The 25622-nt window shown below is 35.6% G+C and overlaps 1 protein-coding gene across 9 annotated transcripts in view; it reads left to right on the plus strand.

Annotated features, from left to right (window-relative positions):
- The window catches only part of TTC23 (tetratricopeptide repeat domain 23), a 141331-nt gene that overhangs the window by 86049 nt on the left and 29660 nt on the right, over positions 1-25622 (plus strand). For all 9 annotated transcript variants that reach the window (XM_072617040.1, XM_072617048.1, XM_072617046.1 and 6 more), the window contains 2 exons: positions 4890-5067; positions 24765-24870. In XM_072617040.1, coding sequence (XP_072473141.1) covers positions 4890-5067; positions 24765-24870 — 284 coding nt within the window. The remainder of the gene's footprint in view (positions 1-4889; positions 5068-24764; positions 24871-25622) is intronic.

The following is a 25622-nucleotide window of genomic DNA, read 5'->3' on the forward strand; positions in this document are numbered from 1 at the left end:
GGGCTTGTGGTCTCACAGAGAAATCATTTTTCACACCCCTAACACCCAGGGGAATTTCAGTAGCTCAATTTCCAGACCCCTTTTCCTGTAATGCTGTTTCTCTGGTGGAAAATCACATTATAGGAAAAAGAGTGGGAGGTGGGTCTCCATTTTGAATCCTGACCAGGGCACCTTTTAACTATTGTGACCCAAGAAGGGTAAAAGGCAGAACAGAATCCTTCTCAGTGCCTTTTCCTAAAATAGACATCTGGACATTCCAACCGAACAGAACTTAGAACTAAACTACCTAATGTTTTTTTGCACCTGTTAATTTAATTTTTGAGGTTAGACATACTGAAGGACTTTAGAAGGGTCCTAAGAAGACCTTTTCTGTCCAAAAAGTATTATTTTTTTCCAGATCTGACATTTTGTTGGTATAAGGAACCCACAGGAGCAAAATCCCTCTATCAATGCAGCTCAATCAACAAGCATTTATTAATTACGTACTTTGTGCCAGGCACTGTGCTAAACACTGGGGATACAAAGAAAGGCAAAAACTAGATCCTGCTTTTGAGGAATTCACAGTCTGATGGGGTGATCAACATCTTCTCTTTAGTATATTTTCTTAGAGAGTTGCCTAAGGCACTGAGATTAAACAACTTGCCCAGGGTCACATAGCCAGTAGATGTTAAAGTCAGGACTTGAACTGAGATCTTCCTGACCCCAAGATTCTTTATCCACTATGACCAATATATCTCTCATGAGAAACTGTATATCAAATTAAGCACTGGGGATGATGATGATGATAATGACAAAAGGGGATAGCATTTATATAGTGTTTGAAGGTTTGCTAAGTGCTTTACTATATTATCTCATTTTATCCTCAACAACACTAACAGGGAGGTGCTGTTTTTATCAACATTTTACAGATCAGGAAGCTGAGTCAGGCAGAAGTTAAGTGACTTGTCTAGATTCATATAACTAGTAAATGTCTGAGTCTGGATTTAAGCTTGGGTCTTTCTGCCCCAAGTCCAACACTACTGAGCTATTTAACTGTCCTCAGACGACAAATACATTTGAACCTGGTCTTCTTCACTTTGAAGATGAATACTCTCTCTATACTGTACTCTCTCTGGGAAACCACTAAAACAAGAATTATAATGACTATTATTTATTTAAAACACAAAGTATAAGCATATAACATGACTAGTGGGGAACTAGTTCTTAGAAATTCCTCCGAATGTTTTTCAGATGCATATTTTGTGAACACTGCAAGAACATTTTGTCAAGTGTATCTTTCTTTAATGTATGTGTATGTATAAGATAGAGATAAATTTATAACTCATTTGAATTAACTTGAGAAGAAGCATGGGATAGTGGGTAGCATAGTAGACTCTGAGTAAGGAAGTCTTAGGTTCAAGTACTACCCCTGGCCCTTGAAAATTAGGTGATCTTAGACACATAACTTACTTAGCTTCTCTGAGCATCAGATAGTTCTTAATAAGTTTATAAAGAGTTGTTATCTGCATTAATGGAGTAAATTCCTATGGAACAAACCAAAGATTCTTGACTTATAGACTGATTTACTCTTTTTTTAGTTTATGGAATAAAACAAACATTTCTATAACATAGCATATTAAAAAAAGATGATTGCACATGAAATGCAAATCTACTATGTACAACTTGCTACTTCTTTCAAACATATAATAGTTATCATGTAAATTTTGATCTTTTCCCCATTTTTTCCTTTCTCCCCCCACCCTGGAGATTTCTACCACTATGCCATATACAAATATGTATATGTATATGTAAATGTGTGTATGTATGTGTGCAAATCATTCTATATGTACTTCTGTTAATCAATTCTTTCTCTGGATGCAGATAGCATCTTCCTTGATAGGTCCTTTGTAGTTAGTTTGAGTATTTATAATAGCTGAAATGGCATATTTGCTTCAAGTTGTTCTTGTAATAGTATTACTGTTCCTATATACAGCTTTCTCTTAGTTCTGCGTATTTTGCTCTTCATCATTTCATGTAAGTCTATCTATGTTTTTCCAACATCAAGCTCATCATTTCTTATATAGCCCAGTAGTATTCCATCACAATCATATACCACAACTTGTTTAGTCATTACCCAATTGATGAGAATCCACACAATTTCCAGTTTTTTGCTATCACAAGGAAAGCTGCTGTAAATATTTTAGAACATAGAGGTTTTTTCCCCCTTTTTCTCTAATCATCTTTGGAAATTGACCTAATGATGGTACTGCTGGGTCAAACGGTATAGGCAGTTTAACAACTCTTTGGGCATAATTCTATATTGCTCTCCAAAATGTTTTGATCATTTCACAATTCCAGCAACAATGAATTGGTGTCCCAATTTTTCCACATCCCCTCCAACATTTATTACTTTCTCCTTCAAACATTTTAGCCAATTTGATAGGTCTAAAATGATATGTCAGGGTTGTCTTAATTTACATTTCCCTATTCAATAATGATTTAGTTTTTTTCATATGACTATAAATGTTTTGGTTTCTTTATCTAAAAACTGCCTGTTCATATCCTTTGACGATTTATCAGTTGGTAATTACTTATAAATTGACTAGTTCACTTGAACATTGGATTGGACATTACTTGACTACTAGTCATCAACTTCCTTGTGACCTGGTATTCCAAATTCCAGTTGCACTTTTTTTGTTATCCCTTTAGAAAAGGACAGATTCTGTATTCTATGACTTACACAGACAGGGTTGGAAACAAAAGAGCTATTCATTTAGGCAGTTACTCCCTTGGCAAAATCTGTATCCTTTATGGACACAGAAAGAGAGGAAAATGAATATTTTTTTCCTATCCTGGAATATTCAGGGAATAACTCAATTCCTTTAAGCTTAGTTATATGGGAAAATTATGCCTCAAAATTCATTTTTGAAACCATATGCTTTTTTTCTTTATGTTTATGAATTACTTGAAGTTTTATCTATTAGGAATTTAATGAATAAAAATAGAAACTCCCTAGGCAAGCATTAAAAGTCCTCCACAATCCAGATCTAGCCTGTCTTTTCAGTCATGTTTTATACTATATCCTTGTACATATTATGGTCCGTGTAAGCTGTTAACGAACCGAATGTGCCATCTCACCTGTGCACACTTTCCCCAGCCATTCTCTGTGCCTGAGATGTGCTCTGGCCTCATCTCCATCAGTCTTAGAGTCCATAGAGGCTTAGCCTGGATGCCACAGTATCTGTAAAGCCTGCTCGGATATCCCCCAGTAGGTTAATGCTCTCTCCTTTCTCCAGTTATCTTGCATTTAAGTATCCCCTTGTAGATATCTCTCAATAAATTTTTCAGAAGGCAAGGGCTATTTCATTTTTAAATGTGTATCCCCAAATCCTAGAACCCTGCCCTGCACATAGGTGATGTCTAATAACTATGTGGTGAGTTTAATTGAATTGAACCATTAATTTTTAGCCATATGCTACAATGCCTTTTGTAAAATTAGAAATCGAAGGAAGAAAGTCTTACAAGATTAAAATAAGATGTGTAGATATTCAAAGGCAGGGGTTCTTAACCGGTTTTGTGTCATGGGCCTCTTTGGCAATCTGGTGAAGCCTTTGAGATGCTCCTCTCAGAATAATGTTTCAATCCAATGACACTGGCCTCCTTGCTGTTCTACTCAGTCTCTTAGCTCTGGGCATTTTCTCTGGCTGTCCCCCAGGCCTGGAATTTCTTCCTCATTTCTTCCTGGCTTTTCTGGATTCCTTCAAGTCCCAACTAAATCCTACCTCTCCCAGTCCCTCTTAATTCTAGTATCTTCCCTTGGATAATTATTTCCTACTTATACAGTGTTTAGGTTGTTTACATAAATGTTTGTTTGCTTGTGGTTATTGTGAGTTTCTTGAGGGTGGAGACTGTCTTTCGCTTCTTTTTGTGTTGTCACTGCTTAGCACAGTTCCTGGGACATAGTAAATGCTGACAAATGCATAAAATAAAGTATATAGGATTACAAAGGAAATCCATTATATCAAATTACAATTGTTAAATTTTTTTTTAGAAAAACAAATTCATAGACCTAAATTAAAAACTCATTTTCTAAGGAATATTTGCTCCCAAAAGACATTCTAAGTTTAAATGGTATTCTCACATTTGCTATGGAAGATAAGGAATCCAAAGTCAGATTTCCCTTAATTAGCTGCATTATCTAAGACTCTAGTGGTCAATTGAACTGTAGACTTTATTTAATCCTATTACTAGCCTCTAATAATACATCAAATTTAAATGAAATATTTGTAAAATTACGGATAATGTACACATTCAGAAATTATTAGCTATCAGTTTATTTCAAGTTGGCTATCTGACCCACAAATTAAAAGTTCACCTTAATACTTGTTAGTATGTTGGGTACTAAATTTCACTAAAATTGGTCAATTCTTTTGAAAGTTATTTTAGAATAAGTAATCATACTATGAGTGCTGAGTGGTTAAAGTGAAATGAAGACTTTAATTCAATACATTCATTGCTTTGTTACATTATGTTACTTTATGCATTGATGGAATTATCCATTTAAAGCTTTTTTTTTGTTTTAATAAAAGGTCTGTACTAAGAACAAATAAAGCAAGACAAATTCTGTGCCACTATGAATTCTTTGCAAAAAAGAAAGTTACTAATTGTCCTTGAAAATTTTGAGAAATGAATTTTTAATGTTTTATTATAGCCATGTAGGATATGGTGATACTGTATATAGAAATAGATTCTGACATGACAGCTTCTCATTATGAATAATTCTGGGAATGTTTCCACAGTGTCACTTTAACTTGTGAAAACTTAGCCCACCACTATACAGCCTTTTTTCAATAAATCCTTTTCAGCGTTCTGCATTTCAAGAGATAATTTATTATTTTGATTTTTTTTAGACTATACCAGATCCAAAAGAAGTCAAGAGAGGCTCTGCCCTACTATGACGAATCTCTGAAATATATTGAGAGTAGTAAAGGTAAAAAGAGTCAAGACTGTATCCCAGTACTGAAGGAGATGGCAGGTGTGGAACAGGCCCTGGGAAATTACAGCTCAGCAATTGACCATCTTGTGCAGGTAAAGAGCATGGACTGCCAAGTACATGTTGTAAGTGTAGGGGTTGAAGGCAGGTATAAAATATTCAAATTATAATAGATAACATTTGTATAACACTTTGAGATGTGCAAATCTCTTTTCATACAGCATCTCATTTGTTCCTCAAATTAGTTCTATTGTGAGATAAGCATTATTATTTTTCTCATTTTACAAATAAAAAGACTGAGGCTCAGAGACTATGTTAATATAGCTCATCAGTATCCCAGGTGGGATTCAAATTTAGGTCTTTCTGACTCCTAACTTAAAGTTCAACTTTGTTCACTGCACCACACAGGTTCACAAAGAGTCAATAGTTCCTAGCAGGTCACTTTGTTCATAGAAGAGTCTCAATACCTGTTTTTGAATTATAATTGAGTTTCAAACATGTATAACTTTGTGACCACACCATGCTAGGAATAATTAGATTCATAAAATTTTAGGATTTAGGGGATCTTCTAGTCCAGCCCTTTCATTTTGTAGTTGAAGAAAGTTAGGCTTAAAGTGCTTTGCCCAGTTATCTGCAAAATATATGCAACTGATAAATATTATTTAATTAAACTGATTTGAATCTGTACATATTTAGTAGACATGCAGTGGTTTAGAACATTTTTAGAGCTTAAAATGTGTAGGATAAAAAAAGTCTTTGTTATTTTACATCATATTAGATATGAAATTTAAATAATATGTTACATTTGCTACAAATTTATTCTTTTGCACATTAACTTGGAGCATTGTGAGTCATGCTAATCTGTAGGTATTCTTCTCCATTAATTGAACTCTATTCCAAAATTAGGATTTTTAAGAGTATTTCTTTTCATCACAACATTCCTTCATGTCTTTGAATTCTTATTAGACCATCTTTTAAAATTACAAGGTATTTTTCTGATATTTTTATGTTCAATTAAAAATTCATGATCATGGTAAGAATAACAGGTCCTTTTATTTCAGCTGGAATAGAAATGATGAGCCACCCACAGGCAACTGAGAAACTTCCTCATACCCTACTCATCCTGCCATATCAGTAAAGTTATCCCTTCCAAATCGCCTGGGTTATAAGCACAATGTGGTACCCTATGATTTGGAAAATCCACATAAGGTTTTTTGGTGTCCTCTCTTCCTACCAGAGAATAAATCTGAATTTTTTTCTTTTTCTTTCATGGAATGTTTACATTATCTTATTGTAAAATTTGGGCTAAATATTCAGTCATAGACTCTGTGTCATCTGCTAGCCTTTGCCTATCATCTGTGGCTTCCACAAAACTCCCCCCGAATTTCCATTTTATTTCTTATGCTTACCTGTGATATAGTGAAACCGTGATGGGGAAAGTCATGATATGGAAAGGATAACTATATTCTTTCTATTATGCCACAGATAGACAGCCTTCTTTCTTCCTGTCTCTTAACTCTTCAAGGGATGAGACCAGATTAACTCCAGTCTCATTCTCACCTTTACCCTACTTTATGATAAAGTTCAGTAAGCTTTTAAATAGCAAAATTCCCAAAATCTACATGGCAATTTGTAAGGGACATTTTCACTTCAACAATTATTTATTTTTAAAACATTTACCAAGTACAACTCACTAAGCTAGGCCCAGAACAAACATAATAATATCAGAGTGATCTCTGTCCTGAAGGAACTTTATATTATAAAGATACAAGAAATTTATTGTAAACACGAACTCTAATTATTAAACATTTAATAAAGCTACAATTTTTGTTAGAAATTCCTTGTAAGTTGCGTAAAGGCACAGTGTGATTCCTCTTTTTTTAAAAAAAGATTCCAATCTCATAGAGTCAGAGTGCATTTTACTAAATGCACATAAAGGAATATTGTTCTTTTTATGTTGCTTCCTGCTCCCTCACCCCACCTCCTGCTTTAAGACTTTTCATTCCTTTGTGGTGACAGAAATGCCTGAAGAAAAATGATCATTTTTCTCCACTGCTTAAAAAACATTCCAAGATGTATTAGTATCAAAAATGTGAAAGAGGACTGCAATAAAATGGGACCTACTGAGCTACCATGCAGAGAGCTCCTCAGACTGGACAGCTGATGAATGAACTGGTTCAATAGCCATCAGTTACTGCCTGGCAGGCAGCTGTGAGAAAGCTGCACAAACATGATGATTTCTGGAGCTCCCCATGACAGAATTTGGCAATAGAAACTTACTTTCCTGCCCCAAAGAAAAGTCATGGCATTTCTTTTGTATTTCTGTCTTGTAGATGTGTGTGTTATGAATTCAGTGTGCTCACTTGGAATGCCTTCTCTTGTCTCTATCACTTGAACCACATAGCTCTCCTTTTAGTGTTCAGTGAATTTTGGGTGCCAAAAGCTAGTTAACAATTCCATGACAATAGATTTTGGGGGAAAAAAGAAAGGAAAAAGAAACTTGATATTTACTCATCAGTTCTAAAGATAAATATTTGTGTCAGAGAAGACCCTCAGAGCATAGTGAATAGTTACAATATCTGTCTGTGTATAGTAAAGTAGCATAATATCCATCAAGTGAGTGATCAAAATGTGAAAATGGTTCCATGAGGAATTCATTCCACAAGAAAAATTTTTTTTCTTTTCAAATATTGATAAAGTCCTGAGAATGACTTTTAACAGGTTGAAAACTGGTATCTAGCTCTAGTAGTTTCCCTAAAGTCTCTCAGCATGGCTTTTTCTTTATTTTTTGGCAAATGTCCAAATCTGGATGGCACCTATAAGAATTGCACCATATAAGTGAAGGACAACATGATCTAGTAAAGTACTAGGAGGGAAATCATGAGACCACACTCTGGTTCTAATGACCTTAGATGCTTTGGTTCTCTAGGTCTCAATTTCCATATTGTAGTATGAGGAATTTCTACTAAATTGTTATCTACAAGGACCCTTCCAACTCTTAAAATTCTAAGATTCTCCATGAAATTATTATCCAAGCCTGATATCTTCATCTTAATCTTTCTTTTAATGGATATTACTTTATAATATCTTCTTTTCAGTGCCTCAATAGAAAGTCACAGGTTTATATATCTAATCAGCCTCCTAATTTAACAGATGAGGAAAGTTAAGAAACTTTCCCTAGTTCACATGTGCAGTATATAATGGAAAGACTTGAGAAGCTCTTCATTTCTCATAAGAGACTAAGGCAATAGCCTCCTATTTGGTCTGCCTGTCTCAGGCTTCTCCCCACTCGAATCCCTTCTCCAACTGCTGCCAAAATGATGTTCCTCAGATCTGATGCTGTCATGCACAGCTCCTTTCCCTGTTCAACAAACTCCAATGCCTTTCCATTATTTCTAGAATTAAGTAGCCATTCCTCAATTTGTCATTTACATCTCTTCATAACCTAGCTCATTCCTACCCTTCCAGGTTTGTTCTACTTACTCTATGTATTCATGATCTGGCTGTACTGAGCTCATCTCTGTTCTACACCTATGATGTGTCATCTCCTCACTCTACTCCTTTGCACAGGCTGTCCTCTATGACTGCAATGTGCTCCCCCTCTCACCTCTGCCTCTTAGAATTTCTTGTTTTCTTCAAGATTTTGTTCAAATGATACCTTCTGTTGTAACCTTTCCTAATTAGGTGCTAATTCACTCTCAAATTACCTTGTATTTATTTCATAAATGTTATGGATATACTCATAAATATATGCATATGTTATATCCTGTATTAGAATGGAAGTTCCTTAAGGACAAAGACTTTCACTTTTGCCTTGATATTCCCAGTGCTTTTCTTAGTACCTGATTCAAGCATTGAATAATTGCTTATTTAATAATTGATTAATTGGATCTAGAGCTCAGAACCTTGATTCAGATCCTGACTCTGCAATTAACCTCTCTAGCTTTCAGTTTCCTCATTTGTAAGATAAAGGGGTGAGACTAGATGACTTCTGAGGTCCCTTCCAATACAAATAAATTTGGTTCTAACAGAGTCAGAATTTGTTTTTGGTTTTAACATTTTAAATATATTTTTAAAATGCTGAACTTAACAAACATCAAATAAAATGGGCATTTCCATATACAAAATAGAAAGGAAAAAGAGGATTGCACTTTAAATTGAATATTACATATAGTTTAATTTTCTTTTTAAGTACATAACCAGCAAATTCAAGACATAACTTTCAAACCTATCCTGCTTGTTTGTATTTCCTTCTGGCTTTCCTTCTGTTCTCTTCTCTACATTAAAAAAATGCTGTAAAGATTTTTTTTGACAACCTTTTGATAGCCTTCTGCTCTCTCCAACTTCCTTTACAATCTGAACAAAAAAAAGAAAAACAATATGCATAGTCAAGCAAAACAAATTTCCACATTGCCATACCTGAAAATGTATATCTCATTCTGCTCCTATCATCTTTCTATTAAGAGGTAGAGAGCATGATTCATCATCAATTCTGGATTCTCATCATTGCAATGGTCATAATTCTTAAGTCTTTCAAATGTAAAATTGATTTTAATTCTATTTTTTGAGACTTAAGCCTTTTAAGTCCAAACTCCTTACCTTTGTAACCTCAACCTTCACCAGTATTCTAGAGAAACTTGCCTAAAAACTAAATTTTTGTCTTGTAATTACTCAATTCTATTGTGAATTAAATGTCCATACCCTAGTATATTTGTAATCTCACCCACACTACCCACTTAACTCAAATTCTGGTTAATTTCAGTTGTGAGCCCTAGTTTACTATACCTATGTCTTCAGATTAATCCTGTCATGTAGGATTATTCCCATCTCCCAATGAAGAAATAATGGGGAGGAGCGGAGATGGCTCTTAACCCACCTCCTCATTGAAATGTCTACTAATACAGATTGTCATTGTGTGATGTCAGGAGAAGAGATTAAGAAATGGTATGATTACTGTTCTAGAACTAGACATCCTGGAGAATGAAGTCAAGAGAGCCTTAGGAAGCATGGCTAACAGTGAGGCTGGTGGGGGTGAGGGAATTTCAGCTGAGTTAATGAAAATCCAAAAACAGTTGCTGTTAAAGTGCTGCACTCAATGAACCAGCAAATTTGGAAAACTCAGCAGTGGCCACTGGATTAGAAAAGATCAGTATATGTCCCAATCCTAAAGAAAGACAATGCCAAAAAATATTCAAATTACTGAGCAGTTGCACTCGTTTTACATGCCAGCAACATTATGCTTAAGATCTGCAAGCTAGGCTTCAGCCATATGTGAACTAAGAATTACCAGAAGAGCAGGCTGAGTTTTGAAGGGACAGAGGAACTACAGACCAGATTGCCATCATTTGCTGTATTATGGAGAAAGCAAGGGAGTCCTAGAAAAATAATCTACAACAAAACTCTTAAAGAGATGAGAGTACCAGGTCATTTTACCCATCTCCTGAGGAACTATGCAGGCCAAGAAGTAGCAGTAAGAACCAAACATGGAGCAATTGGTTTAAGAATGGAAAAGGAATACAACAAGACAGTATGTTGTCACTTTAACTTATATGCACTTAATGATCCCATCAGTTCCTATATAATTGCCATCTATATGCTGAAGATTCTCAAATCTACTTCTAACCTCTCTATTGCCCTTCAACCTTTCATTTCTAATTGCCTTTCAGTCTCAAACTGGAGACCCAGTAAACATCTTAAATGCAACATGGCCAAAACTTAATTCATTATCTTTCCCCTAAACCTTACTCTTTTCCAAACTTCCCTGTTAATATTGAGGACCCTACTAATCTCCTAGTCCCCCAGGCTTGAAGCCTAGTTGCCACCCTCTATTTCTTACTATCTGTCATCCATCATATTCAATTTATCTTCAAGCCTGTTGATTTCACCTTTACATCTCTTGAATATGTGCCCTTCTATTCTCTGTTACTGCCTCTATACTGGTAAAGGCTCTTTTGTCAACTCATGCTTGGACTATTGCAATAGCCTGTTGGTGGGCCATCTTGACTTAAGTCTCTCCCCACTCCAATTCATCCTCTATTTAGCTGCCAAAGTGATTTTCCTAAAGTGCACTTCCAACCACGTCAACTTCCTACTCAACAAATTCCAGTGCTCTCTATTACCTCCAGGATCCAGTTTGACAGTCAAAACCCTTCATAAAATCCCCTCTCCCCACTTAACAGTCTTTTTACACCTTACTCCCCTCCTTCCTCACCCCCATGTATTCTGTGATCCAGTTATACTGGTCTCTTTGATTTTCCTCACACAAAACATTCCTACTCTCAGTTCCAAGCTTTTCTCTGGCTGTCTCCCATGCCTAGAATGCAGTCCTTCTTCATCTCCATCTCCAGGTGTCCCTAGCTTCCTGCAAGTCCCAGCTAAAATCTCAATTATTTCCCATTTCCCCTATATATAGCTTGCTTGTATATCTTCCTTGCTTGTTGTCTTCCCCCATTAGATTGTGAGTTCCTTGAGGGAAAGGACTGTCTTTTGCCTCTCTTTGTATTCCCGATGCTTAGCACAGTACCTGGGACATAATAGGCACTTGATAAATGTTTATTGACTGACTAACTGATAGGGTTGGGGGTTGCAAGGTGGAAAGAGAGATGGGATGACAGTCACTTATGATCAAATAAGGAAATTTGAATTCATGAATATGAAAATAGAACACTTCTGGGTGATGGCAAGGTCTAGGGTATGAGTATCTCCTCTAGTAGATGAGGGTAAAATAAAGGAGCAGGTAAAGGGAAATGATTAAGTTGAAGAACTGAAAGGTTAGGGTGCTTGAAAGGATATCAATATGTATTTTGAAGTTCATATGTATGACAGCAGGAGTTAGAGAAGAGAGAAAGCCTGTGAACAAGGCACTGAATTTGGTGAAGAAATACAATAAGTATCCTAGATATCAGTAGATAACAACTACCAACAACCAGTTTTGGGTGGCAAATATAGATTGAATGAATTTCAGAGAAGAAGTTGCTGAGTGATAAAGGGAGATGCAGACCCTGGAAGTGGCAGTGGGGAGCAAGAAATATTCCAGCTCTTTCACTTTGACCAGTCAAGGGTTATGAATGAAAGTACAATCAGTGCTGGAAAAAGGTGGTCAGGGAAACTGTGTCATTAGGAAAGTATCTGGTCTCAGTGAATGCAAGAAGATGGAAGGAATGAGAAAGGGAAAAGCTTAAGATGAAAGTAGGTTTCTTATGTATGGAGAAGGCATTCCAAAGAGTACAGTGGAAAAAGTGAGTAACTTTAGAATGGAATTTGGGGAGGGTTGGGTTGAGGGAGAGGAGAATAAGAGAATGAGACAGTGGGACAGAGAATAGGTGTATGAAGAATGACAGGCTGGGGTTCAGAATCAATGCGATGGGGAGATTTTGGTGGGGGGGAAGTTTGTTCATCATTGTGGGGGAGGAAAGAGGTACTCCACCAGGAGCAGACCCTCCACCAGGAGCAGACCCAGGCCAGGCAATTGTTGGAAGAAGAGCAGTGGAAGAATGAGGACTGAGAATGCATTGTCAGTTTTTCTATACAACATGGCTAATGTGAAAATATGTTTAATAGGAATGTATATGTAGAACCTACATCAGAATGCATGCTGTCTTGGGGAGGGGGGAAGAGAAAGGGGGGGAAAATATAAAACTTACAGAAGTGAATGTTGAAAACTAAAAATAAATAAACTTTAAAAAAATAAAAAATAAAAAAATAATTTAAAAAAGGGAATACATTGTCAAATTTGGCAGTTAAGATATCATTGGTCATTTTGAATATAGCAATTACTATTGAATAGTAAAGTTATTCATATCACTTCAAGAAGTAAATAAGAGGAAAAGAAATAGAGGCAATGAGTATAGGCAGATATTTATAGGAGTTTGTCTTCAAAAGGAAAATGAGATTAAAAAAAAGCATTAGGTGATGGTAGAGTCTGGTGAAGATTTTTTTTTGCTTTCATTGTTTTTTTTTCCAGATAAGGAAGTATTGGACATGTTTGTCAGCAACAGGACCTTAAGGAATTTAGCAGATAGAGTGATAGAGACTGAAGGGTAGAGGAGGGGAATGAGAAGATGGGAAAGGGATGGTATCAAGGCTATATGAAGAGGAGCCTGACTGGAAGAAGAGGAGGGCCAACTTGTCATCAGAGACAAGGACATCAGAGACAAGTAGAAGGAAGAGATAGTGGGAGATGATGTCATGGCATTTTGAGATATCAAAAAGCAGGAAAGGTGGAACTCATGAGAAATGGCCTGTATTTTCCAGGTGAGGTCCTTAGCTGAGGTGATAGGAGAATAGGAGGTTGTTGTGATGGTGGTGTTTGTCCTTCATTCTCGAAGAGAACCACGACATCAAGATGATGACATGACTTGCAGCTGACTTTGATTTGAGTAAGGGAGGGCTGTCCAAGGTCACCAACCTCACTTTCTCCTCCAGAGCCATCTGAGTCCAGTGGCCTGGTATTCATCAGGACAGCTAGACATGGCCCAGCATATAATGTGAGACCCTGGCCTTTTCTGGCCTGTCTTACAGCATTCTCACTTTGAGTGAGATACAACCATTCAATGAATAGACTTCTTTAAGTAGTTCCTCAAGGGAAGGCTCCTTTAACAACAAAAAACAAACAAACAAAAAAAAAAAAACAAAAAAGCAAACTGGGAAGAGAAGATCCTCAGGGTTCCTGGGTAAAAGAGAGGTTTGAGGAAGGAGAGAAGGTTTAAAATAGGCTCTATGGGGAGTGGAATTTGGAATTAATTAGGTGGGAGTAAGACCATTGCCTTACTACAATGAGGGCCTAGTTAAGGTTAAAAAAAATTAATTTGTAATGTACCCAGTCTTCCTGGATTGGTACAATCTTTGGTTAGAGTTTGTCAAAGATCAATGGTGACAGGCTAGGGGGGTGGGAGTGGGCAGAGGATTTGAGAGGGGAGGAGGAGTGGAGTTGAACTGATTAACTAGGGTTCTCAGTAGGTCTAAATAAGAAAATTAATTTAGAAAAGGGGTTATGGCTTGAGGAAGTCCTGGATTGTGGTGAGGGACAGGTAAAACAAAAATGAGCTAGAATGTTTTTAGAGTATAGTCATGGAAGTGGGCTATTTGTGGGGAATAATGAGCTGAAAGATGTAACTGTCCCTTTGTGTGTCTGAAGTGTCTAGATGTGGGATCTAAGAAGGTCAGATTGAGGAGCTAGATCTAGACTAAAATCTAAAATATTTTGCTTTCCTGAAATCCCCTAAAATCTCAAAACTAGAAAAAAGATGGAACATAATTGTGTTTTTTGTTCACTTTAGGAGACAGCAGTAAGTGTCTAAGTGTCTGTTTTGGATGCTCATTTTTCCTAACATAACATAACATTATCTTCCCATCCCATCAGAGAAGCTATAATTAAAATCGGGAACATTTTCCTCAGGTTTCTGTTGGAAATCTGCTTTGTTTTTTATTCTTATTTTGCTTTTAGCATGTCCTCTGCACATCATTGCTTTCCTTTGGGTGATTTCATTTAACTGGACAGAAGGTTTCCAGCTTTCTTTCTTTACTCAATTAGGAAGCAGACAACTTCATGCCTCCAGGCTCAGGTTGCTTCATGGAAGGCTTCCCTACAAGGAATAGAAAGGAGAGGGAATGTAACAGTGACTGGGCTGTAAGATGACCTTCCCTTGTGCACCAGAGCTAGCTTCCAGCTGGTTATTGCCAGGGCGAGGCTGAAAAACATTCAGTTTAACCAGCAGTCGCAGAGTGAGGCTGCAAATGAAGCTAGCTAATCATGATGATGAGCTCAGTCTCTGCCATCATTCTAAGTCATTAGACACTGTAATCTCCTTGATATCCAGTAAAAGAAGTAGTGTTATTTACACAGCAGAAGTTATCTTGAACTTCTAACAAAAGATTTCCCTCAAAGCCTCCTTATTTGCAAAATAATAAAGTGTTCATTGGTAAGCAACCTTCTATTTTTAAGACTCCTTATGTAAGTCAGGTTGCTGTGGGAAGTTGTTTTATTGGTGGTGACTTGTCATTATTTAAATAGCTAATCAAGAATATTCAGCTTAATAGGCATGTTCTTCCAAATGCTCATTATTATATCTATATAAATTTAAAATAGATTCCTCCAAAACCTTCAGCTCAAAAACTTCTCTTATGTTTCCTCCTTAATTTATCTCCGGACTCTACCTCCCTTCTGCGTTATTCCCCTAAAACTTCTATTAATTCAGAGTTATTTAAACTTTATGATGCTTTTCAAGAGAAGAATGAAGTTTGCATTAGTATAGATGGATTTCAATGATAGTTTTTTCTCCCTTTGGTTATTTAAGTTTTTTTCTTTAAAGACACAAATTCACCAATGGAAAACCAAAAATAAGCATCCCCTATATTGCTGAACACAATCTTCCGGACTAACCAAAACCAGTTATTGACTCCCACTGAATTGTAAGATGGTTCTCTTTAATCTTTCTAAATAACAAATAGAAAAACCTCTGGGAAATTTCAAAGATTGAGCCTGATTGCCTGCTGCTATTTATAAAATTCTTTTTCCAAGGTTGAATTAATATGTAATTTGAAGTTATAACCGGTATTTTATGGTAATGTCCTGAAGCTCTAGCACTTTTAAGGTAAATTGCTTTGTTGTTTAAATTCAAGAAATTTATTTAGCAACTGCTTTGGGTAAGGAATTATGCCAGGTTATGAGAATACAGAAAATTTATATAGTGCATTTTTACAAAAATCATTTTAACTATAATTTTCATGAGCCAACTATAAATCTGATTTAAATTTTATTTTTTGTGGCTGATTTTTAGGTATCTTCCGTAACAGTAAAAGTAAATGTCATATGAGATATATTCCAGTGTAAATTCAGTCTCTTGAGATTATTACAAATATGAAAGGATAAATTCTTACCAAGAGTTACAGCTGAGCTAGAGAAGATTTTATTCACCGTATGTTGACAATGAAATTTCTCAAGGGTTTATCATAATAGTTGTTCCACAACAGTTTAGTAGACATCTGCTAAATGTTTATTGAATTCTTTTATACCTTAAAATAAGCAGGATGTTGAATACTCCTTAAGGAGTTTATGTGATTTTCTTGAAGTCTAACCTTCAGTATGACATCACTTTTTAGACTCAATTTTCAAAGTGTTTTCACTTTTAACCAAACTCTGGATAAAATTTTGACAAAAGATATTTGACTCCTAAATACTTTTGAAAGCTTCTTGAGGACAGAGTCTGGATTTGGTTTGGTTTGGGGGTTTTTTCTTTGTAGCCTTACTACCTTATAAATAATAGGCACTTACATGCTTGTTGGATTTGATTGGATATACTGGGACATTAAACAAATAACTGACCTAACTGTATCTATCTATATATAAATCTATCTAATCTATATCTATATATAAAATGGATATAATAATATCTTACTTTTACCTGTCTTGTATAAATGTGAGACATGACATAACATCTAAAAACTTTTAGGTCCTTAGAGATTAATACCAAGTTGTTTTTTTTTTTGTCACCTTATAAATTGAAAAATATTTCCCCACAAATCACATTTTTAAAATGGTGGCTAAGTTCATGGGTCAGGACACAGGAGCCTGTTTAGACAGTAATATGCCCAAAGAAAGAGGTAGCACGGTACTACAGCAGACAGGGAACAGACTGAGGCCGATGAGTTGGTTCAAGTAGCGCACACATATAAATACATGCTAATAGTGTGACGGTGCATGCCACTTCACGTCAGTGCCGCAGGCAAAGAGTTAAGGCTACAAATTGCAGAACTATTGCCGATGTGCATTGGTGGGAGAAGTTTGCTCACTGGGGAGCGCCCTATAGAGTTAGAGCCCCTCACAGAATTAGAACAAACCACGCCTGAAGCAGAAATCCCTATTACAACATCCCCACGTGTGTTTGAAGGCCTTTCTAGATGGGAAATTCTCTCTTTGCAGGGTTGCTTTTAGAGAGTTTTATACTGGACTCAAATGTTGCCCATCTCTCTGTAGCTTCACCCATTTCTCCTATGGGTTCTACTTTCTGAACCCAAGAGGAAAAAAGGCTAATAATTCCTATTCCATATGAGAGTCCTTCAAATATAAGAAGAGAGATAAGGTTGTCCAAAGAAGTCTTGTCATTTCCAGTTCCCTCAACCAATATAGCATGAGGATGAAGTCTGAAGCTACGTCAAAATCATTAGAGTTCTTATGCCCAAAAGGCTATAAAACTGTGCATACCCTTTGATTTAGCAATTTGATCTAAAAACACTCCTAGGTTTTTATCCCAAAGAGATCATCAAAAACATGTACAAAAATGCTTATAGCAGCTCTATTTGTGGTGGCAGATAATTGGAAATTGAAGGGATGCCCATCAATTTGGGAATAGCTAAACAAGCTCTGGTATCTGAATTAATGAAATGTTATTGTGCTATAAGAAATGATGAGCAGATGGCTTTCAGAAAAATCTCAAAAGACCTATATGAACTGATGCTGAATGAAGTGAGCAGAGCCAGGAGAATGTTGTATGTAGTAACAGCAACACTGTGCAATGATCAACTATGATATACTTAGCTCCTCTCAGGAATACAATGATCCGAGATAATTTCAAAACACTTGTGATGGAAAATGTTATTCACATCCAGACAAAGAACTATGGAGTCTGAATATGCATCAAAGTATATTATTTTCATTTTTCTTTGTATTTTTCTTTTTGTGGTTTCCTTTTGTTCTGATTCTTCTTTCACAACATGATTAATGTGGAAATATGTTTGATGTGATTGTACATGTATAACCTATATCAGGTTGCTTGCTGTCTTGGGAGGGGAGGGAAAGGAGAGAGGAAGAAAAATCTGGAATTCAAAATCATACAAAAATGAATGTTGAAAACTGACTTTACATATAATTTGAAAAAAATTCTGTTTAAGTGCAAAAAAATCATAGGGTTCTATGGGACATTTAAAATTGCAACATGCAATTAAAAATAGAAACTTTGAATCTAAAGGTCCACCCACATCTCAAGATGACATCTGTGAAAATATACAACTGCTGGTTATTGAAAACCAAGAAATGAGAGGGAAAGGCATATGAAGAGTTTTAAAAATCCTATATGCAATAGTCACATATACTCACTGATATATTAATATAAGACTAATGGTGGGTGGGGGGAAGAGTTAAAGATCTTCCCCACCCATTAATAGCCTCAATACTTTTTGCTAATTTCTACTGAGCACTGAGTCAGAGGGTCCTACCTTCTGGCTCTGAAAAGTGTATAAATACTCTGAGGTGAGGTTTTACTTTGGGGCTTACTCATTGGAAGTGTTTGTTTGGCCAGCCTCTAAGGAGCCCCTTGGCTTTGAAAACCCAGATACTGGTGCTTCTCTCTCTGGTAACTATGTAGGTATGTAGTGGTCAGACAGTTGGATCTGTCTGTGATGTATGTATTGATTATGGTCAGACAGTTGGAAGCCCTGTCTGTTGATCTTTATTACTCTGTTTGTATTTTCTCTGAAGTTCAGAATGAATTAAATGAATGATGCATGTGTTTGATTGAAATGATTATTGACCCTTCAAAAGCAACTTTTGAAAAGCAGAGCTAAGAACCTGTACAGCAGGGCCTCCTGTGTATGCCAGGGTCCTTGCAATTACACCCACACAAATTAGTCCTTGGAAAATCCAACAGAGAAACTTGTTGTTTCCATGAACTCAGTATTATGCTAATATTAAAAAATTATTTGCATTAGCTGTAATCCCAAGTCATTCAGTCCTGTCAGATGAACAGAGAGTATTTCTGTTCTTTTACCAGGATAAATAGTTGTTCTTAAGTTCACACTTAAGTCTTTCAAAGTTGTTTGTCTTTCTGTTGTTGTTGTGTAACTTATTTCCCTGGTTCTGTTTCCTCACTCAGTACCAGTTCATACAGGTCTTTCCAGGTTTCTCTGAAACCAGCCACTTTGTGATTTCTTACAGATCAGGATTGTACCATCACATTCAGATACCATAATTTATTCAGCTGGGGCCATTTCCAGTTGTCCTGATCTATATCTATATCTATATCTTAAGGATGACTCCTTAAGAGAAAGTGACTTTGGTGACTTTGCACAACCCTCCTTCACTTAAGTCCAATTCACTTGCAAGTCATAGCATCATCTTCCTGACAAATGACAAGTCTAAGTGCTAAAACAGTTTCTATCCAATATTTTTAAAAGAATACATAATCTCAGTGTGGGATTTTTAAACTTCCATTGTGTTCCTACCCAAAGAGTGGTTAATTATACTCATAATCTAAATAGCAGTAACATTTTTCAGTATCTAATTTTCCTAGGTTTTGTGAATGTAAATAATGACAATAACAAAAAATAAGGGCTTTAAGTGTTTTCAGAATCTGGTGATAGGCATAACTAAGGTTTAACCAATAACTTATTTGATAATATGATGACTCTGTTAGCATATTTAATGTAATTATTTGCTGTGGTTGAGAAAATTTGAGGAATTCAAATCCCATTTTGAGTTTTCAGAATTCAAGTTCAGAGTATTGTAAGGCAGCCTGCTATTGGAAAGCTTTTTTTCCTGATTTTAATGCAAGAGATTTTATTAAGTTGTTTTTACATAAAATACTTGTTACAGAATATTACTGTGTATATTTAGGGCTAATTTCAGTAGAAGCATATCCATTACCTTGAAACATATTAGGGGGAAATGTAATAAAATATGTTTTTAGTTTGATTTTATCAGTTCAAATGCTTGGAAAACATTCCGAGTCTTTGAAGAGTGTGAATTTAGTTTATTTCAACAGTTCAACAAACAGCAGAATGCTGAGATGAGATACAGAGTGTAGGTAAAAACTCATTCCTTGTACAATAGGGAAATATCAAACTACAAATGAAAACAATTAATAGCTTCAGCGAAGTTGCAGGCTACAAAGTAAATCACTAAATATTAATAGTTTTTCTATATAATCAACACAAAATCCAAGAAGCAAAAATAGAAAGGGAAATCTCATTCCAAATAACTACAAAATGCATAAAATAAAATATCTGGGGATCATGCTACTAAAGCACACAAAAGATATGTGTAGATTCAGTTACAGAGTGCTCCTTAAATAAAGAACAATTTTAAAAGCTAGAGGAATATTCAGTGCTCATGTCTAGGCTGTGCCAATATAGTAAAAATGCCAATACTTCAAAAATTAATTTATACTTTTAATCCTATACCAATCAAACCAAAGAAATACTTTATAGAACATGCTAAAATAATAACAATTCATTTGGAAAGACAAAAGATCTAGAATAGCAAGGGAGATGGTGAAAGGAAGTAGAGATAAAGGGAGAATAGCATTTCCAGACATCAAATTGTATTGTAAAGCAGAAGTCATCAAAACTATCTCTTACTAGTTTTAAAATAGAAACATAGATCAATTAAATGGACTAGACAGGAGAGAATCAGAACTAATGTAACTCAATGATCCAGTGTTTGATAAAATGGAAAACATAAATTGCCTGGACTAAACCACCTCATTTGATAAAAACTGCTAGGAAAATTGGAAAGCAGTCTGGCAGGAATTAGACCAACACTTTTTATACCACATTGCATAATATATTGTACATGGATAAGTGACCTTAATATTAAAGATTATAGGATAAAAAATTAAAAGAGAAACAGATCGTATACTTCTCACAGCTTTGGGGAGGAGATATATTCTTAAACAAACAAGAGATAGAGGCAATTACAAAATATAAAATAGATAACTTTTATTACATGAGAATGAAAAATTTTTGTGCATATAAAATTAATGTACCTAGTGTAAGAAGGGAAGTGGTCAAATGGGAAAAAAAATCTGTGTCAGATTTCTCTGATTAGGGTTTGGTATCCAAGATATATCAATAATTTATATTGATACACATTCTTGTGTGTATATGTGTATATGTATGCATACATATACACATATATACATACACACACACATATATATATATATATACACACACACACACACACACACATACCCAAATACTGTTACCCATTTCCCAGTAGATAAGTGGTCAAAGAATATGAATAAATAGTTCTCAAAAGAAGAATTGCAAAGTATTCAAAACCACATGGAAGAATATTCCAAATCACTAACAATAAGAGAAACACAAAACAAACCACCTCCAAGGGTTCATGTCATGCTCTGCAAATTGGCAAACATGACAAAATGGCAATAACCAATATTGGAAGAGTTGTGGAATAATAGGCACAGTGATACATTGTAGGTGGAACTGTGAAATGGCACAGCCATTTTGGAAAACAATTTGGAATTCTGAAAATGAAGCAGCTAAAATGTCCATGCCCCTTGAACTAGATACTGTTACTGGGCTTATACCCTGAGTCAGTCATTGATAAGAAGGAAGTCCATATATACACCAAAGTAAAATAGCACTTTTTTGTGATAGCAAAGAATTGGAAACAATGTAGATGCTCATCACTTCTGGCATGGCTAAACAAATTGTGGTTCAAGAATGTAGTGGAATATTAATTACCACGCTATGAGAAATGATGTGTGTGATGAATTCTGAGGAGCATGGAAAGACCTATATGAACTAATGTAGAGTGAACTGAGCAGAGCCAAGAAAACAATATTCCCAGTGATTGTAACAGTGTAGCTGGAAAGAACAGTATACATCACAAAGATTAAAAGTAAAGGTAATAAAATTAACATCAAACAGGACTGGAATTATATATGAGAGAACACTCCCAACCTACACCTTTGTGGAAGTCAGAGGACCACAGACATTACACATTATGCATTTTTACAATGACTTTTTCAATGTATCTGTCAGTTATGATTTTTTTCCTTTCTAAAAATTAGTATTTGTTGTTTGGGATATCTCTTGGGGAGAGTAAGAGGAAGAGAAGCTTGGGATAATGATATAAGAAACAGAAGACATCACCTAAAACATACAAAGAAAAAACCAAAACAAAATCCTTTACATAGTATGATGGTCCATACATAAATACATCTAGCATGCAATAGTAGTGCGTTATGTAGATGCAAAATAAAGTGCTCTGAGTCTGAATGGGAAAAGTTGCTTCCTAAGTTATAAATAAGAAGAGACTTTATGGAGGAGACAACATTTGAACTGAACTTGCAAAGACCAGGAATGGAGAAGGTAAAAAGGGAAAGTTCATCCTAAGTATATGATATATCCTGAGTGAAAACAAGGAGGCAGGAGAGGAAGCATATATTTGAGTGGTCCCCAAAATTTCATTTGGTCAGAGTTTGGAGAGAGTGTATGTGAGATGCAGCTGGAAGTGATGGCACTACATTGTGGAGGTTCTTGTGCACTATGCAAAAGAGTTCATGGCTTACTTAGTAAACAAGAGGATGCCTCTGCATATTTTGTGCACTGAAGATTTTTAAATCCCCAGATGGAACTAAATATACCACTCTTTACCTTATGCTACAAGAATGACAGCTGTTACTCAAACTAAAATTTCTCACAAAGGCATTCTGAGGAGAAAAGCACAACTCAAATATAATTAATTGAATTTACTCCAAATTTTTCATTCTCTTTTAAATAAGTTCTTATTTTCCTCAAATGACAAGCAAGTTGCCATTTGACACTTTGTAACTAAGTTTTATTTTGACCCTTGAAAGTTTCGTATCAATCATGAATTTCAGAAGTCTTTTCTGAAGAGTTGCCTTTTAAGGTCAAGGCTCATAACTAATTTGGGGGTCCTTGAAGTTATCGATTAATTTACAGTCTATTGTCTAAAATAATAAAGGGATCTAGATGTATCTATCTTATCTATTTATCTGTCTGTCAGACCACCAGGTTTTGAGAGCCTATTGTGTATATAATATTGTGTAAAATCTACTATTAGCATTTGTGGGAGAGATGATGAAAACAACACTTCAATTTGATGGTACTTTGACGGTAGATTTGGAGTCAGAAAAACCTATGTTCACATTAGTCATTAGATACTTACTGGAGAAGTCACTTAATGCCTCTTCACTTAAGTGAGGATGTAAAATGAAGATAATAGCAACTTACTTTCCAGTGTTGTTGTAAGAGTCATATATGTATTTGTGTATATATATGCGTATATATGCATATATATGAATATATATGCATATTTACACTATATTTAATATTTTGCAAACATTAAAGCGTTACATAAATGTTAGCTATTACTAGTAAAGACATTCTTAATTTTAGAGATGTGTTAAGCTCATTTACAAGCTATTAACTCTGGCTCTCTATTCCTGACAATCTGGGACAGTTGACTCAGCTGAGCATAGCACACTGGTTATGCCAGCAATTTGGTGGAGTTGATGGATTCTTGAACAAGTGAAGTAAAACAAGAAAACACTGGTGTAGGAAAGACTGGATTTGGAGTTAGAAGACCTGGCTTTAAATCCCAGTTCTTTTATATCCTGTTGATGCATTCTTGGATACATCACATAATTTCCTGGGTTTCAGATTCCTTACCTGTACAATGAGAAGACTAGATTAGATGATCTCTCAAATACCAGCTCTGAGTTCTCAAGCCCTACCTTCCCAGGCCATAAACTGCCTCCCTTACCCATTCGTTGTTATTGTTCATCCTTCATTTATTTTCAGTGACATCAGTGGTGATGTCTTGACTTGCACCAATCTCAAAAATACACATACCTTGGTCTTAATGTTCTTGGTCATAATGGGGTTAGTCGTCATTCATAATTCAATAACTATTTGAGGGGGATCAGGATTGTGACATCATTGGAATAAGCTGAGATCTTCCAGCAAGAAAACTACCTCTGGTCTGCAACTTTAGAGTCTTACGTAGTTGTCTAGGGTACTCAGAGATGAAGTGATTTGCCTACCTCCATGTACCTGGTATACTCCAGATGCAGAATTTGAGTTTTAAGTCTTCTTGACTCTGAAGGTTGCTCTCTGTCCATGGGACCTTTCTAGTTTTCATTTTTTTAACCATTTCTTATATGCTTCTGCTCACTTTAGTTACTTAACTTGGAATAGCCCTCCTCTTTTTTCACTACCTTTCTACCCAGAAGAGTTAGTTTGTCCTTTTCCTTGAAGCCTTCCAATACAGTGATTTCTCATTCCTCTGAATTTATTCCAGTAATTTTATTTTTATTGATCACCTATTCAATCAACAATTAATCATTTGCTCCTGTGATTATCTCTTGTATTGTTACCTTGAATTGTTTTCAACTCTAGTTTTATCACATATAATTTTGCTTTCTTTTCCCACTACATTGTAAGTTCTTTGAGGACAAAACTAAGATAAATGTGTCAATAGATAAGAGTATTGGATTCAAAGTCAGAAAGATCTGGTTTCTAATCCTGCCTCAGACATTTATTGACTGTGATGATCAAAAAGTCTTTTAAGGTCTCTAAGCCTTGTTTTGCTCATCCACAGAATGTGGATATCAAGTTCAAATTAGATAATGTATGTAAAATACTTGGGAAACTTTAATGCAAGTTTACTATTATCATTATTATTCAGTTACAGTATACTATACACACTAGATCTTCATGATAAATGAGCAGCATGGTAAGTGTAGTATAGGGGGAAAGAATGTTGGATTTGGACTCAGGAAAGATTTGAGTTCAAATACCACCTCTGGCACTTAGAAGATATGAGATCGGTCAATTTCTTAACTACTCCAAACCTGTTTCCTGATCTGTAAAATAACAAAGTTGGTCTAGGAGAACTCTAAGTTCCTTCCAGTTCTAAATGTATGATCTTAAGGTTCTTGGCTTAATCTTATCTCTGCAAGGACTGTCATATCTGTTAAAAGTTATGTCATATAAACATAACTTTTCCCTCTGTTCATGGTGACAGGCACATCATATCACCCAGAATCAAAATCCTTCCGTAGAAGAAGCAGCAGACTCAGCACTCTCAATTGCCCATGCTGCCATTGCCTCTTCAAGACCTGAGCACAATGGTGAGAGAGATCTTTAAAAATGTAAAGGGCACATGCATGCTACCTATATCCCCCTCCACATATCTCTATCTATAATGTAGTTTCCTAAGTCAATTTTTAAATAAGTTGAAAAGAAGGCAAAACATAGCTGTAGTCAGATTTCTGAGTCTTCTTATTGGTTGGTTTAATATTCTGGCAATGACATTCTGTTCTTCATCTGGGCACACTGAAGGTCTTTATTTATATCCCTATGTATTCTCCCTCTGCTTCTTTTCCTTTTATGTAGGAGTTAATCTTCCAGGAGAGTAAGAAAGACAGCTCTTAGAGCTTCCCAGAAACTGTGTGCTCAGTGTTGAACTCGAGGAATTTGTTTTACTTGCTAAAGGGATCTATTTTTAAAGATCATTGTGTTGTTGTCACAGCTGCAATTGACCCAGCAGATAGACTCCTTGCCTGCTGAAATCCTGGCCTCAAAAATCTCCAAAGAATTCAGCTTTCAGTCATGATGGAGCATCATAGTTCCAAGATATCTGGGGGGGAGGGAGGGTAGAAAGTTTCCTGTGGTACATTTTTTCTGGCTTTTACTCAATCTTATGTGGGGTGAGGGTGCTATAAAATCATGAAATACCAACCAAAATATATGTATATGTGTATAAAATCTACTATATAAATTATATTATATTTCATATTATATAGATATGTTTTATTTTATTTACTATTATATAAACATAAAAATAAATTGTTGTTGACTGGTTGATCACATGAGTCAGAAA

Source organism: Notamacropus eugenii, chromosome 1 (genome assembly GCF_028372415.1).
Source record: "Notamacropus eugenii isolate mMacEug1 chromosome 1, mMacEug1.pri_v2, whole genome shotgun sequence".
Classification (NCBI taxonomy): domain Eukaryota; kingdom Metazoa; phylum Chordata; class Mammalia; order Diprotodontia; family Macropodidae; genus Notamacropus; species Notamacropus eugenii.